At 46.7% G+C, this 16,005-nt stretch overlaps 2 protein-coding genes across 2 annotated transcripts in view; both read right to left on the reverse strand.

Annotated features, from left to right (window-relative positions):
* LOC142311956 (uncharacterized) overlaps positions 1–16,005 on the reverse strand; it is an 81,230-nt gene that overhangs the window by 13,289 nt on the left and 51,936 nt on the right. The window lies entirely within an intron of this gene.
* LOC142311947 (gastrula zinc finger protein XlCGF66.1-like) overlaps positions 1–16,005 on the reverse strand; it is a 36,796-nt gene that overhangs the window by 12,433 nt on the left and 8,358 nt on the right. Inside the window, exon 6 of the mRNA XM_075350817.1 lies at positions 4,901–4,991. Within this exon, the coding sequence (XP_075206932.1) occupies positions 4,901–4,991 (91 nt within the window). The remainder of the gene's footprint in view (positions 1–4,900; positions 4,992–16,005) is intronic.

The raw sequence follows: 16,005 nt of genomic DNA on the forward strand, positions 1-16,005 counted from the left end.
GTCGCATTGCGCACGTCACCATGGAATCGCGTCACTTCCGGCCGGAGCGTCCAGCTTCACTCCAGCGTGCTGCCCAGCAGGGACAAGCCTTCCAGCGGCCGCCGTGAGTGCGCACATCCCTGGAGCGACGCCGGGCCGAGCTCCCGCTCCAGGCCCGCGCCTCACCGCCGCAGAGGTCTGAGGACCGAGGGGGGGGGGTGCAGCCAGGCCCGAGCACCGGCTTCAGGTAAGTACCAGGCTTCCACACCGGGTCGGACCTGGGACAGCAATGGGTTGTCCATACCAGGACAGGAAACCAAACTGATGTGGAGGAGAGGTACCGCCTTTTTATCAGTGGGTTTCCTGTCCTGATGTGGGCGGAACCTATCTCTCATGTGGTGCTGTCATGGGCGGCAGGGAAAAACATTCATAGTTAAATACATTAAAGGTAAAATTACCTGGATAGATATTTCCTGAAGTTTCTGGATAGAATGTCTGGCCACGCGTCCCGCCACCCCTGACATACGTTTCGCCGCTCGCTTTATCAAAAGAGGGCGTGTTTTATGCCTAATAGATCCACGGCAAAAAATATACGACGATTATACCTTAACATGCAACTGCCGGTGGACAATCCGGGACAGAGAGTAATAGCTTCATTAGATGCTCATAAAGCATTTGACAGTGTGGAATGGGGACACCCGTGGGGAGTGCTAAGACATATGGGATTTGGCCCTAATTTTATATCCTGGATACAGCTGTTATATACTAGACCAGTAGCTAAAGTGAGGATTAATGGAATGTTGTCACACACGGTGGATCTACAAAGGGGTACTCGCCAAGGACGTCCACTCACGCCTCTCCTTTTTGCTCTGGCAGTGGAACCACTGGCGGCTGCTATATGGCAGAACAGAGACATAAAAGGAATTGTATATGGCCATCTAGAAGAAAAGATAGCCCTCTATGCAGATGACATTCTATTGTTTCTGGGAGACCCAGGGGCATCGTTGAGCTGGGCCATGCAGGTGATCGAGCGGTACGGGGGGGGGGGGGGGAGACTCTGGACTGACTATCAATTGGACCAAATCGAATCTTTTTCAGGTGGAAGCGGGAGTGGATAGGTCGATCCTGGGTGATTAGGTCAACAGACTGCGGGTTGTGGACCAGTTTAGATATCTGGGCATTCAGGTATCCATGCCAATTGGGAATTACATTACTATTAATCTAGTCCCTTTGCTGAAGCAACTGCGAAGTAAGATAACTGCTTGGAATAAGCTTTATCAGTAATAGGACGGATTAATCTTATTAAAATGGTGCTTATGCCCAATATACTCTATGTGTTGCACAATTCTCCTGTTTGGATCCCTCAGAGTCACTTTAAGGAGATTGATTCCATGTTCCGTGCTCTAATATGGAAGAACAAACAAGCCAGACTTAAACTCGAGACGCTACAGAGACCGAAGGATGACGGGGGGCTAGCACTACCAAATTCGGGAATATATTATCTGGCAGCTCAGAGTCAACATTTCAGGGGATGGGCAGATTTAGGGGTGGTAGACCCAGCATCCAGACTGTTAGGGCATGTTCTGCATCGGAAGCCATTAGTGTTCGGACTGCAGGACGGATCATTTGGGAGAATAGGAAAAACGAGCCCCACACTTAGCCTGATGAATAGAATCTGGAGGAATATCAAGCAAATAAGAGGGATTACAGCAATAACTGAATTCTCTCCATTGTGGGACAATGAAAACTGCTCTGAGATAGGCAAAATTAAGGAATGGGCACGTAAAAGGTATATGGTATATGGGGCAAATTCTTAGCCAGGGACGTCTGAAATCGTTTACGCAAATACAGGATGAGTTTGGGATATCCCCACTTGGGTGGTACCAGTACAAAACGGTTGACGCATGCAGTGGTGGCTCAGGGGGTTAAGCAATCATTGCTGGTACAGGCAGACCTAGTACTGAAATGTGTGTGTAGTAGTGGACCCACAAGAGAAATTATATCTACTATATATAGGGACCTACTGCATACATATTTGCTTGATCACCCTGTAAACACTAGGACTAAATGTGACGCAGAGATAGACGGGATCACTGATGAGGTATGGGATAGTGTTTTGGAATACATACCGAAATTATCAATGAGTGAACCAGCAAGATTATCCCACCTCTATGTGGTGCATAGGGCATATAGATCCCCACTAATTATGTGTAAAATGGGATTGAGGAGTAACTCCGACTGTCCTAGATGTAATGGAGAAGGTGCCAGCATTTTCCACATGATGTGGATGTGCCCCAGGTTGGCAGCCTTTTGGATAACTGTTCTTAATAGAATAGAAGGAGCATATAGATGTAAACTTCCCAGACAACCCCTGGTATGTCTTTTAGGTTACGTGGAAGAAATTAGAGTAGACAACAATTTTAAAATAGTGATAGCCAGACTGCTGTATGCGGCAAGGAAAGTAATTGCCAAACACTGGATGCAGGGGGACCCACCGACTAGAGGGGAATTTGTCGCATATGTTAATTATATTGTTCGAATGGAGAGAAGCATATATTGGAAAAGGAAACAACTTGCACTTTTTGATAGATTGTGGAAACCGTGGTTGCAATATGGATAAATATTAGAGTTGGGAGATGTTGGACTAGGGGCAGAGATAGTTAGTTCTATACATTCCAATATATGCTATTGAATGGTTAAAATGTAAGATGTTTGATATTAATATGGGTAATATTCATATATAATCTTCATTGAATTGGTCGGTGGTTGACCTCCACCTTGCTATGCACCCCAGTTTGGGATGTATTCCATCTGTCTAGATTTTGGCGGTTGGTGACTGTTCACATTAAGTCATCAGGCTTTGTCCACATGCTATTTACTTCATGCAGCATTTGCTTGGACCTGTCCCGCCCACAGCCATGACTCAGTCATGGGTACGGGATTGATATAGACCAGGTGAGTGCTGCTAAGAGCAGTTCTACTATTCATATGTGAGGCCGTATGGCACATTTTATAAAAATATTTTAGTGTAGGACTGCCTCAAATGAGATTTGCCGTGACGTGGCGAGGCAGCTCAAGAAATTGCATTTTTTTGCCAAAAATCTCAAAATGTTTATAATAAGTACAGTTTGGAATGTTTAGTGCTGAAGTGCACAATTGGTGCTGGCTTTTTGTTTTTTTCTTAATATGGGTAATATGTACGCTGAGGGGGGAGGGGATGTTGGGGAGGGAAAGTTTATAGTTCCGTTCGTTATTGCTGAAAATATAAACATGTTTTGTATACTTGGTGAAAAATAAAAATGTATCTGATTAAAAAAAAGAGAAGGGTGGAAGGAAGGATTTATAAAAAGCCATTTATTTGGAGCAAGTGCAGAATTTTGTAATTTTTTTATGGAACTAACCAATGGATACAAGTCCTTTATATTCTTTTATAAATGATGGCCGCCAACGGAAACATTGGCTTCCATCGTGAATATATGAATATGAGAGAATTACAGAAAATGAAAAATAATTTGCAGCAGTGTCCTCTGTAGTCATGTTTGCCAGTCCCTGTTTTTTTTCATTGCTCACCTAGATTAACATGCTATGAACACCTTTTAGCACAAAAAGATGCATCCCAAATTTAGAGATTAAAAAAAAGGTAAAAAAAAAAAATAAAATTGGGTCCATCTTATACTTCAATGGTGTCCATTAGGGGGTGGCTCTACTGGCAGCAGTGGAGGCTGTGCTCTCTGTGTGGAGTAGGACAGTGCGGCGAGTGTCCCAAATGCTGTGTCAGTGGTGCTGGCTTCAAAGAAATGGAGCCTGGAGTCAGCAAGTACGCAGATTGAGCTCTCGGCTTAATGACGAGCCGAGATCTCATCTGCACACGCTGTTCTGTCCCCACTTAAAGGCGATTGAAGGCGCGTAGTTGTGAGATGTTGTGAGAATCTTACCTTCGTTTTTCCTATAGGTGAGGCAGACAGGACCAGAGCGCTCCAGAGTTAAACATGCACATGCTGAGATGAAACAATGGAGGTTTATATTCTCCAAAGGTTAAGGACATGCAGAAGTACAGGGGTCCAAGTACTTGGCATTGTAGTTCTCCTGTGATGCTTGTCTCTGAAGCTACTACGGTCAGAAGACTTTGCTTCTAGCAGCTCCAATAAGGGATGTTGTTCTCACAAACTCTGGTTTGGCATGAACATACCAGGATGTGATGCAAGAGGGTCATCAGACACTCCCATTGGCTGGACAAAAGAAACAGAGGAGCCGAAAGGTCTGACCAGTAGATGGCAGCAGAGACAAGCATGAAAAAGATTAAATAACAGTTTTAACTTAGACAAATAGAAACAGCACACACGCGCCACTTCCGGACGACATTTTCCTTAAGTCCGCTGCTGGGAGAATAATGGGCCGGAGGAGGCGTGTGTACAGATGGAATCGACTCCGGGCGCTAGTATTTGAAGCCAGTGCATCTGGGAAACACGCCGCACCGGCGGCCTGCTCCACCTAGCCACCGCAGTCTGCACAGCCAGCCACCCGCACAGCCAGCGAGTCGTCCGCACAGCCAGCCAGCCCCCACTGCAGCCTGCATCACAGCGCCCATTCTCCACCTCCCAGTAAGCTACATTCAGATTTTAAGATGCACCCCTCATTTTCCTCCCAAATTTAGAGACATCCACTGAGCACAGTGTCCACTGTTAGAAGCAAAACTTCTGTATTCAGAGTTCTGTCTGAGAGAAAACCATGTGAAAAAGTGTTGCTTTTTTCTTTGTTTAAATGCTTTAGGTGCAACACCCCCCCCCCCCCACCCCCCCACCCCCCCCACACACACACACACACAAATAAAGTCATTGTAACATACTGTACCATAAAGAAAAAAAAAAATCACCACATAATTGTAACAGCCGGTTTCGGAGTAAAATCTGCTACTACTCACCTGTGCAGTTATCTGTAGGAATCTCTTCTTTACACCACTCATCACTCCTCACATATGCCCCTGTACTATTAATATAGGTCAGCTCTTCACCCTGAAACAAATATTGTAAAAGTCACAGACAGATGCAGACGTCGCGTGAAATTATTTTGTGAAACAGAAAGGATTATAAGTGGCGACCAAAAATGACACCTCTGTATTTGGCTTTCATCTTAGACAGATTAAGTGGGTAAGGCCCCTACTAAGAATTTATGTTTTTGTTGTATTTTTTCTTGCAGATTTTACAGGGACATCCTTATGCTAGCAAAATCTTAAGAGAATCCTGAAGTCTTGTGCACACATTCAGGAATTTTCCTTGCAGATTTCGTTGCAGAAAAAATCTGCAGTATGTCAATTCTTTCTGCATTTTTGACTGCGTTTTGACCATTTAAAGCAAAGAAAAAAAAATGCAGAAAAAGCAGCAAATCATAGCAAAAAAGTGTGTTTTTGTGGCAGCATTTTTTCTGCCAGAAGATGCAGATTTGGTTCAGAAATTTCTGCAATCAAATCTGCAACATGTGCACATAGCCTAAAGGGCCATTTACATGCTGCAAAATCGCTAACGATATATCGTCGGGTTCACGGTGTTTGTGAAGCACATCCGGTGCCGTTAGCGACATCGCAGCGTGTGACAGGCAGGAGCGACCTTAAACGATTGCAAAAGAGACAAAAAACGTTGGTATATGAGAGGTCGTTCATTTACCAAAAATCGTTGTCTCGTACGTAGCGACATTGTTCCTCGTTCCTGCGGCACCACACATCGCTATGTGTGACACCGTAGGAGCGACGATCATCTCCTTACCTCCGTCCACCGGCAATGAGGAAGGAAAAGGTGGGCGGCATGTTCCGGCTGCTCATCTCCGCCCCTCCTCTGCTATTTTACGGCTGACGTGTGACGTCGCAGAACAGTTATGTGCGTGTGTCGCTGCCGTAGTGATAATGTTCGCTACGGTAGCGATCACCACATATCGCACCAACGACGGGGACGGGTGCTATCGCTCGCGATATCGCTAGCGATGTCGCAGCATGTAAAGCACCCTTAAAGCTTCCAAAGCAGTGAAACAGATAAAAGAAGTGATGGTCTAATCTTCAGGCTGAGTCGATTGGATGGGATGATGCCACTGTGTTATATATTGAGTTAAAAAAAAAAGCATAAGATGTCCTAAACGACGTCAGAAATGAAACTTGCACATGGTTATCCGGGACTTAGGGGCACTTTGCACACTACGACATCGCAGGTGCGATGTCGGTGGGGTCAAATTGAAAGTGACGCACTTTTCCGGGGTCGCTCTCGACATCGTAGTGTGTAAAGCATTTTTGATACGATTAACGAGCACAAAAGCGTCGTAATCGTATCATCGGTGTAGCCCCGGTCACTTCCATGAATTGGGAAAGAACGATGTTACAATGTTGTTCCTCGTTCCTGTGGCAGCACACATCGCTGTGTGTGAAGCCGCAGGAGCGAGGAACATCTCCAACCTGCGTCCCGGCCGGCTATGCGGAAGGAAGGAGGTGGGCGGGATGTTTATGTTCCGCTCATCTCCGCTTCTATTGGCCGCCTGCCGTGTGACATCACTATGACGCCGCACGACCCGCCCCCTTAGGAAGGAGGCGGTTCGCCGGCCAGAGCGACGTCGCAGGACAGGTGAGTGCATGTGAAGCTGCCGTAGCGATAATGTTTTCTACGGCAGCTATCACCATGATATCGCTATTGCAGCTGCGACGGGGGTGGGGACTATCGCGCTCGGCATCGCAGCATCGGCTTGCCATGTCGTAGTGTGCAAAGTGCCCCTTAGTGTTTTTTTCCAATGGGGTAATAACTTACAGACATGCAGTTGGTAAATACCTGCCTGTTCTGCCCTGCAACAATCTCTCTCCTGCTTTGTAATACTCTACATCAACTGTACATGAATACAGCACCTGAACCATTATCAGTACATGAATACAGCACCAAGCCAGATCAGATCATCCTCAGGTATATAGAATTGAATTGCATTTGTACCTGCAACTCCCAATATGTACTCCTTGATAAGGAAATGTTGTAGTTACCATCCATCATGCAGAACATACAGTACTGATTAGATGCAAACAGTAGCATTCTTAAACAATGAAAGAGTAACTTAAGTTTTTGGAGATATCTAACATGTTTTCAAGCCTATTAATCTTGAGTAAAAATAGTCACTACACCCAGAGATAAATTCCCAAGGGAATGTAAATTCTTAGGGGTCACTTGGAGGTGGTGGTGGGGGGGGGGGTCACTGTTTAGACACCTCAGGGGCTTTGCAGCTGGAGTCTGAAATCTATTTTTGAAAAATCTGCACTGCAGAAATCAAATAGTGCTCCTTCCCTCTCAAACTATGCCGTCTGGCCAAACAGTACTGTACTCATCTCTTCTCTTCAGACAGGTATATATTTGATTCATCTGCTGTGATCAACTCATCTTTCCACCCTGAAATAATGGTATATACACTGACAAGCAAAAGGGTAACAAAGTTTTGAACATTTGACTTCCAGGCTCCATAGCTCAGCATCCTCTACAGCTTTGAGCGGGAGACTACATTAATATTATAGACAATCATACATATGTATTTGACATGTCATCCTTTTCATACTCCTAATACTCGTAAGTAACTCGTCTTCTAGAATGCTCACAAATAACACAGAATTGAGACCACCGTCAATGTTGGTCAAGTCTCTAACACCTTTCTCTGTGAAACAACCCCATATGGGCAAAACGGAGGCTCAGTGGTTAGCACTGCAGCGCTGAAGACTTGGGTTCAAATCCCACCAAGGACAACATCTATAAGGAGTTTGTATGTTCTCCCTGTGTTTGCGTGGGTTTCCTCCTGGTACTCCGGTTTGCTCCCACACTACAAAGACATACTAATAGGGAATTTAGATTGTGAGACAAAATGGGGACAGTGTTGCTGAAGTATGTAAAGTGCTATGGAATTAATGGCGCTATATAAGTGAATAAATATTATTATTATATTGGGTTTCCCCCACAGAACTTGACAGTTCCTTCAATTTCTCGATTTGTTAGCCCCTTTTACCCTTGTTCCTTGCCAAACCCATTTGCACTCATCAGAATCTAGTCTAATGACTTTTGTTTCATCGCTCCAAATCACCCATTTCCAATCTTCTACTGTCCACTTTTTTCATTTTTTTTTGCAAACTCAAGCTGATGCTTGTTATGATGATACTGAAATCAAAGCTTATTCGCCTTTTTTCGGGCCATTAAAGATTTGTGCAACATGCGTCGCACGGTGCTTGGACGTCTGTGATCTCACTATTACGAAGCATACGAGCCGCCTCCACTACTGTGTTTGTCGTACCAGGACTGATAGACCTTATGATGAGTGGACTTATTGACTCTGATATTTTGCATGAACGTCCACTTCTTTGCTTTTGAATGGATAGACTAACTTATTTTCTGATTATTACAACTGTCATGACACTCTCATGATGTAGTTTGTCAATTTTCTTGGCTGAGAGACCGCTATAGTTGAGCTGGATGATGCCGTTTCCCTTTTCTTGGGAAATATTCTAGACCTTTCTTCTGTAGGGAGGGCAAGTCACATAACATGCTGAAAGCAACTGGAAATCCCCTGGCTCCATAGCACCTCCCATGAGGTTGCCAGCAACCAAGGTCTAGCATCCCAGGAAACTGGTAACTGACTTATGTATATCTGCTTATACTTGTACCCTTACCTGTATTTGCAATTCTGACTATCACAACTGTATATCCATTGTTTTTTTTATCTAGTGTGCCCTTAAGGAAATTAAATATATAATTTGGGCTGCTCTTTTATCTTGATCCACAAATTCCCATGTCAGTGTTCTCAGTTTAATATTATGTGCTAGTGAGGCTGGTTTCTGGCCCGATATAATCTTGTTGACGTATCAGGCTTATATATCTAACAAGGAACTGGTGGCAGTACTACTGGGCTGGCAGGAATCTGTTTCCCTGGGGTTTCGCAGCCTGTCAGGATTGTGAGAGAGTTTGGTGCCATGTCGGAGGTTGCTTGGATCACCTTCTCTCCCTCCAGTGCCTCCCTGTGACTGTGAGGAAAGGGGGTGTCTGTGGAAAACTGCCAAGCTGATCTTACATATCCCCAGGGGGTGCAGAATCTCATGTGTTGGCGGAAGAGATGAGACCGTAACCCATGACCTAGACATATTAAAGTCATCAGTTGCGGTTTTTTACATAGGCTGAGAGGCACTAGGTATTTCAGAAACCCTCCACTTAAGGGAGGTGCTTGGGCAACCCGGGCAATTGCTAGTTGTCAGGTCTTTTGAGCTGCTACTGCTGTATTGCTGTGTGCCACATTAATAATACCTGTCTGTGTTTCAGTACCTGATGCAACCACTGCTGCAACTATCCATACGAGCTGTATCTGCCAAACCACTGCTGCAACTATCTGTACCAGCTGTAGGTAGAAAAAATTAAAAACTTGATTTTATTGAAAATATCGGTTTTAAAACTACATAACCAGGTATCAGCTTTGGCAAAAAGTGACAGAATATAGTGGTCTAAATGAGATCCTTTTCGGCAAGCGCCTTCTTCTTAGTCATGTTATATTCTGTCACTTTTTGTTAAAGCTCATACCTGGTTATGTAGTTTTAAAACCGATATTTTTAATAAAATGCAATTTTTTAATTTTTTCTACCAAACTCGTTGGATTTCTTCCAATTTTTTCCTCATCCATGTGGAGTTGGTTCTTGTACTGATCCATCGCTGAGCTACAAGTGGAAGAACTATATACCTGGTCTTCTCATCAAGCGGTTAACTGGCTATTTTTCTTTTTTGTTTATCTGTGCTGGGTATCAGAATATGAGAAGGACCCTACGCCAATTGTTTTTTTTTTTTTTTTTACTGCACAACCTAGACGTACGCAGCGCCTGTGAGACGAAGCGTCAGACATGCTGTCACTCAGAGTAGGGGCGCATCTCACTGCAACCAATCACAGGCGCCGGTGGGCTGGTAAAGCAGTGTATATTCAATTATCAGCTCCGGAAGTGAATGTGTGACCTGGAAGGAATATACAGCCATGACACTGAGCCTCAGTGAGTACAGCGCACGCACTGCCATCCACTCAATCACCATTTTTAATCGCCGGATTCTGGTCCCCATAAACTTATATGAGAACCGGATTCCGGACCGGATTTTTTAAAAAAAAAATGTAACAGGGACCAATAGATCCCGGTTATCTGAGGGTCCGCTCATCTCTACTGGTGACCTATTCATGCGTTATGTGAATTCCCCATTTACTACAGTTGTGCTCAAAAGTTGACATATCCCAGTAGATTTTTTGCTTTCTTGGCATTTTTTTCAGAGAACATGAATGATAACACAAAAAAATATTTTCCACTCATGGTTAGTGCTTGGGTGAAGCCATTTAATGTCAAACTACTGTGTTTTCTCTTTTTAAATCACAATTACAACTAAAAACATCTAAATGACCTTGATCAAAAGTTCACATACCCCAGTTCTTAATACCATGTATTTCCCCCTCTAACATCAATGACTGCTTGAAGTCTTTTGTGGTAGTTGAGGATGAGGCTCTATATTTTCTCAGATGCGAAAGCTGCCCATTCTTCATGGCAAAAATCTTCCAGTTCCTGTAAATTCCTGGGCTTTGCTGCATGAACTGCGCGCTTGAGTTCTCCCCAGAGTGTCTCAATGATATTGAGGTCACGAGACTGAAATGGCCACTCCAGAACCTTCACTTTGTTCTGCTGTAGCCAATAACAGGTCCACTTGGCCTTGCGTTTCGGATCGTTGTCATATTGGAACATCCAAGTACATCCTATGCACAGCTTCTGGGCTGATGAGTGCAAATTTGCCTCCAGTATTTGCTGATAACGTGCTGCATTCATCTTTTCTTCAACTTTGACCAAGTTTCTTGTGCCTTTGTAGCTCACACATCCCCACATCATCAGCAATCCACCTCCGTGCTTTACAGTAGGAATGGCGTTAATTCATCATAGGCCTTGTTGACATCTGTCCAAATGTAACATTTATGGTTGTGGCCAAAAAGTTCTATTTTGGTTTCATCACTCCAAATTACCTTGATCCAGAAGTTTGGTGGCTTGTCTCTGTGCTGTTTGCCGTATTGTAGGCGAGATACTTTGTGGCATTTGCTTAATAATGGCTTTCTTCTGCCAACTCAACCATGCGGCCCATTTTTCTTCAAGTGCTTCTTTATTGTGCATCTTGAAACAGCGACACCGCTAGTTTTCAGTGAGTTCTGTATTTCAGCTGATAATATTTTTGGGTTTTTCTTTGCATCCCGCACAATTTTACTGGCAGTTGTGGCCGAAATTTTTGTTGGTCTACCTGATCGTGGTTTGGTTTTTAGAGACCCCGATTTTCCATTTGTTAATCACAGTTTGAACATGCTGACTGACGTTATTAAATCCTTGGATATCTTTTTGTATCCCTTTCCTGTTTTATACAGTTCAACTATCTTTATCTCTAGATCCATTGACAATTCTTTTCCATGACTCACAATCTGGAAACGTCAGTGGCTGGATGAAAGATGCAAGAGTCTGTCTGGATCCCAAAAACTCACTCAGCTTTTATGCACACACACACACGGATTACAAGCAAACAGGTCACAGGTGAGGATGTTACCTTTATTAACCATTGAAACCCATTTGTGTCAACTTCTGTGAATGTTATCAGGCCAAAATAACCAGGGTATATTATCTTTTGATGAGGGTCATTTGGCTGTATTTGGTCTTCATTATGATTTAAAAAGAGAAAACACAGTAGTTTGACAGTAAATGGCTTCACCCAACCACTAATCATGAGTGGAAAGAAGGGAATTTTGTTTACTTACCGTAAATTCCTTTTCTTCTAGCTCCTATTGGGAGACCCAGACAATTGGGTGTATAGCTTCTGCCTCCGGAGGCCACACAAAGTATTACACTTTAAAAAGTGTAACCCCTCCCCTCTGCCTATACACCCTCCCGTGCCTCACGGGATCCTCAGTTTTGGTGCAAAAGCAGGAAGGAGGAAACTTATAAATGGTCTAAGGTGAATTCAATCCGAAGGATGTTCGGAGAACTGAAAACCATGAACCAAAGGAACAATTCAACATGAACAACATGTGTACACAAAAGAACAAACAGCCCGAAGGGAACAGGGGCGGGTGCTGGGTCTCCCAATAGGAGCTAGAAGAAAAGGAATTTACGGTAAGTAAACAAAATTCCCTTCTTCTTTGTCGCTCCATTGGGAGACCCAGACAATTGGGACGTCCAAAAGCAGTCCCTGGGTGGGTAAAAGAATACCCCGATAAAAAGAGCCGAAAACGGCCCCTTCTTACAGGTGGGCAACCGCCGTCTGAAGGACTCGCCTACCTAGACTGGCATCTGCCGAAGCATAGGTATGCACCTGATAGTGTTTCGTGAAAGTGTGCAGACTAGACCAGGTAGCTGCCTGACACACTTGCTGAGCCGTAGCCCGGTGCCGCAATGCCCAGGACGCACCCACGGCTCTGGTAGAATGGGCTTTCAGCCCTGAAGGAATCGGAAGCCCAGAAGAACGGTAGGCTTCAAAAATCGGTTCCTTGATCCACCGAGCCAAGGTTGACTTGTAAGCCTGCGACCCCTTACGCTGGCCAGCGACAAGGACAAAGAGCGCATCAGAACGGCGCAGTGGCGCCGTGCGAGACACGTAGATCCGGAATGCTCTCACTAGATCTAGCAAATGCAAATCCTTTTCACATTGGTGAACTGGATGAGGGCAAAATGAAGGTAAGGAGATATCCTGATTGAGATGGAAAGGGGATACCACCTTAGGGAGGAATTCCGGGACCGGACGCAGAACCACCTTATCCTGGTGGAAAACCAGGAAGGGGGCTTTGCATGACAGCGCTGCAAGCTCCGACACTCTACGGAGCGATGTAATTGCCACTAGAAAAGCCACCTTCTGCGAAAGACGTGAAAGAGAGACATCCCGCAGCGGCTCGAAAGGTGGTTTCTGAAGAGCCCTTAGAACCCCGTTAAGATCCCAGGGTTCCAGCGGCCGCCTGTAAGGTGGGACTATGTGGCAAACCCCCTGCAGGAACGTGCGGACCTGCGGAAGCCTGGCCAGACGCTTTTGAAAAAACACGGAAAGCGCCGATACTTGTCCCTTGAGAGAGCCGAGAGACAAACCCTTGTCCATTCCGGATTGAAGGAATGAAAGAAAAGTGGGTAAGGCAAAAGGCCAGGGGGAAAAACCCTGATCAGAGCACCAGGATAAGAAGATCCTCCAAGCCCTGTGATAGATCTTGGCGGACGTTGGTTTCCTGGCCTGTCTCATAGTGGCAATGACATCTTGAGATAACCCTGAGGACGCTAGGAGCCAGGACTCAATTGCCACACAGTCAGGTTGAGGGCCGCAGAATTCAGATGGAAAAATGGCCCTTGAGACAGCAAGTCTGGTCGGTCTGGGAGTGCCCACGGTTGACCCACCGTGAGGTGTCACAGATCCGGGTACCACGACCTCCTCGGCCAGTCTGGAGCGACGAGGATGGCGCGGCGGCAGTCGGACCTGATCTTGCGTAACACTCTGGGCAGCATTGCCAGAGGAGGAAATACATAAGGCAGTCGAAACTGCGACCAATCCTGAACTAATGCGTCCGCCGCCAGAGCTCTGTGATCCTGAGACCGTGCCATGAATGCCGGGACTTTGTTGTTGTGCGGAGACGCCATGAGATCGACGTCCGGCGTTTCCCAGCGGCAACAGATCTCTTGAAACACGTCCGGGTGAAGAGACCATTCCCCTGCGTCCATGCCCTGGCGACTGAGAAAGTCTGCTTCCCAGTTTTCTACGCCCGGGATGTGAACTGCGGAGATGGTGGAGGCTGTGGTCTCCGCCCACAGCAGAATCCGCCGAACTTCTTGGAAGGCTTGACGGCTGCGCGTGCCACCCTGGTGGTTGATGTACGCGACCGCCGTGGCGTTGTCCGACTGTATGCGGATCTGCCTGCCCTCCAGCCACCGATGGAACGCCTTTAGGGCTAGATACACTGCCCTTATCTCCAGAACATTGATCTGAAGGGAGGACTCTGTCGGAGTCCAGGTTCCCTGAGCCCTGTGGTGGAGAAAAACCGCTCCCCACCCTGACAAACTCGCGTCCGTCGTGACCACAGCCCAGGATGGGGGCAGGAAGGATTTTCCCTTCGACAGAGAAGTGGGAAGGAGCCACCACTGAAGAGAGGTTTTGGCTGCCAGAGAAAGAGAGACGTTCCTGTCGAGGGACGTCGACCTCCTGTCCCATTTGCGGAGAATGTTCCATTGGAGTGGACGCAGATGAAACTGCGCAAAGGGGACTGCCTCCATTGCTGCCACCATCTTCCCCAGGAAGTGCATGAGGCGCCTCAAGGGGTGTGACTGGGCCCGCAGAAGAGAGTGCACCCCTGTCTGCAGCAAATGCTGTTTGTCCAGCGGTAGCTTGACTATCGCTGAGAGAGTATGAAACTCCATCCCGAGGTAAGTCAGTGATTGAGTCGGAGTCAGTTTTGACTTTGGGAAATTGATGATCCACCCGAACCTCTGGAGAGTCTCCAGAGCAACGGTCAGGCTGTGTTGACATGCCACCCGGGAGGGTGCCTTGACTAGGAGATCGTCTAAGTAAGGGATCACCGAGTGGCCCTGAGAGTGTAGGACCGCCACAACGGATGCCATGACCTTGGTGAAGACCCGTGAGGCTGTCGCCAGTCCGAAAGGCAGTGCCACAAACTGAAGGTGTTCGTCCCTGATGGCGAAACGCAGGAAGCGTTGATGCTCTGGTGCGATCGGCACGTGGAGATAAGCATCCCTGATGTCGATTGATGCTAGGAAGTCTCCTTGGGACATCGAAGCGATGACAGAGCGGAGAGATTCCATGCGAAACCGTCTGGTTCTCACGTGTCTGTTGAGCAGTTTGAGATCCAAAACGGGACGGAATGATCCGTCCTTTTTTGGCACCACGAACAAGTTGGAGTAAAAACCGCGACCACGTTCCTGAAGGGGAACGGAGATCACAACTCCCTCTGTCTTCAGAGTGTTCACCGCCTGAAAAAGTGCATCGGCTCGCTCGGGGGGCGGAGATGTTCTGAAGAAACGAGTCGGAGGACGAGAGCTGAACTCTATCCTGTAACCGTGAGACAGAATGTCTCTCACCCATCGGTCTTGGACATGTGGCCACCAGGCGTCGCAAAAGCGGGAGAGCCTGCCACCGACCGAGGATGTGGTTTGGGGAGGCCGAAAGTCATGAGGAGGCCGCCTTGGAGACGGCGCCTCCGGCGGTCTTTGGAGGACGTGACTTAGACCGCCATGCATAAGAGTTCCTCTGGCCCTTCTGTGGCCTGTTGGACGAGGAGGATTGGGACTTGGCAGAGGGCCGAAAGGACCGAAACCTCGCTTGAATTTTCCGTTGCTGAGGTCTGTTTGGTTTGGACTGGGGCAAGGACGAGTCCTTTCCCTTGGATTACTTAATAATTTCATCCAATCGCTCGCCAAACAATCGGTCGCCAGAAAATGGCAAACCGGTTAAGAACTTCTTGGAAGCAGAGTCTGCCTTCCATTCGCGTAGCCACATGGCTCTGCGGACTGCCACCGAATTGGCGGATGCTACCGCTGTACGGCTAGCAGAGTCCAGGACGGCATTCATGGCGTAGGATGAAAATACCGACGCCTGAGAAGTCAAAGACGCAACTTGCGGAGCAGAGGTACGTGTGACCGCATTAATCTCAGACAGACAGGCTGAGATAGCTTGGAGTGCCCACACGGCTGCAAAGGCCGGGGCAAAAGACGCACATGTGGCTTCATAGATGGATTTCATTAGGAGCTCTATCTGCCTGTCAGTGGCATCCTTGAGCGATGAACCGTCTGCCACTGATACTACGGATCTAGCCGCCAGTCTAGAGACTGGAGGATCCACCTTGGGACATTGAGCCCAACCCTTAACTACGTCAGAGGGGAAGGGGTAACGTGTGTCATTAAGGCGCTTAGTAAAGCGCTTGTCCGGAAATGCTCTGTGCTTCTGGACAGCATCTCTGAAGTTAGAGTGATCGAAAAAAGCACTCCGTGTGCGT

The sequence above is a fragment of the Anomaloglossus baeobatrachus genome, chromosome 5 (assembly GCF_048569485.1).
Source record: "Anomaloglossus baeobatrachus isolate aAnoBae1 chromosome 5, aAnoBae1.hap1, whole genome shotgun sequence".
Classification (NCBI taxonomy): Eukaryota; Metazoa; Chordata; class Amphibia; order Anura; family Aromobatidae; genus Anomaloglossus; species Anomaloglossus baeobatrachus.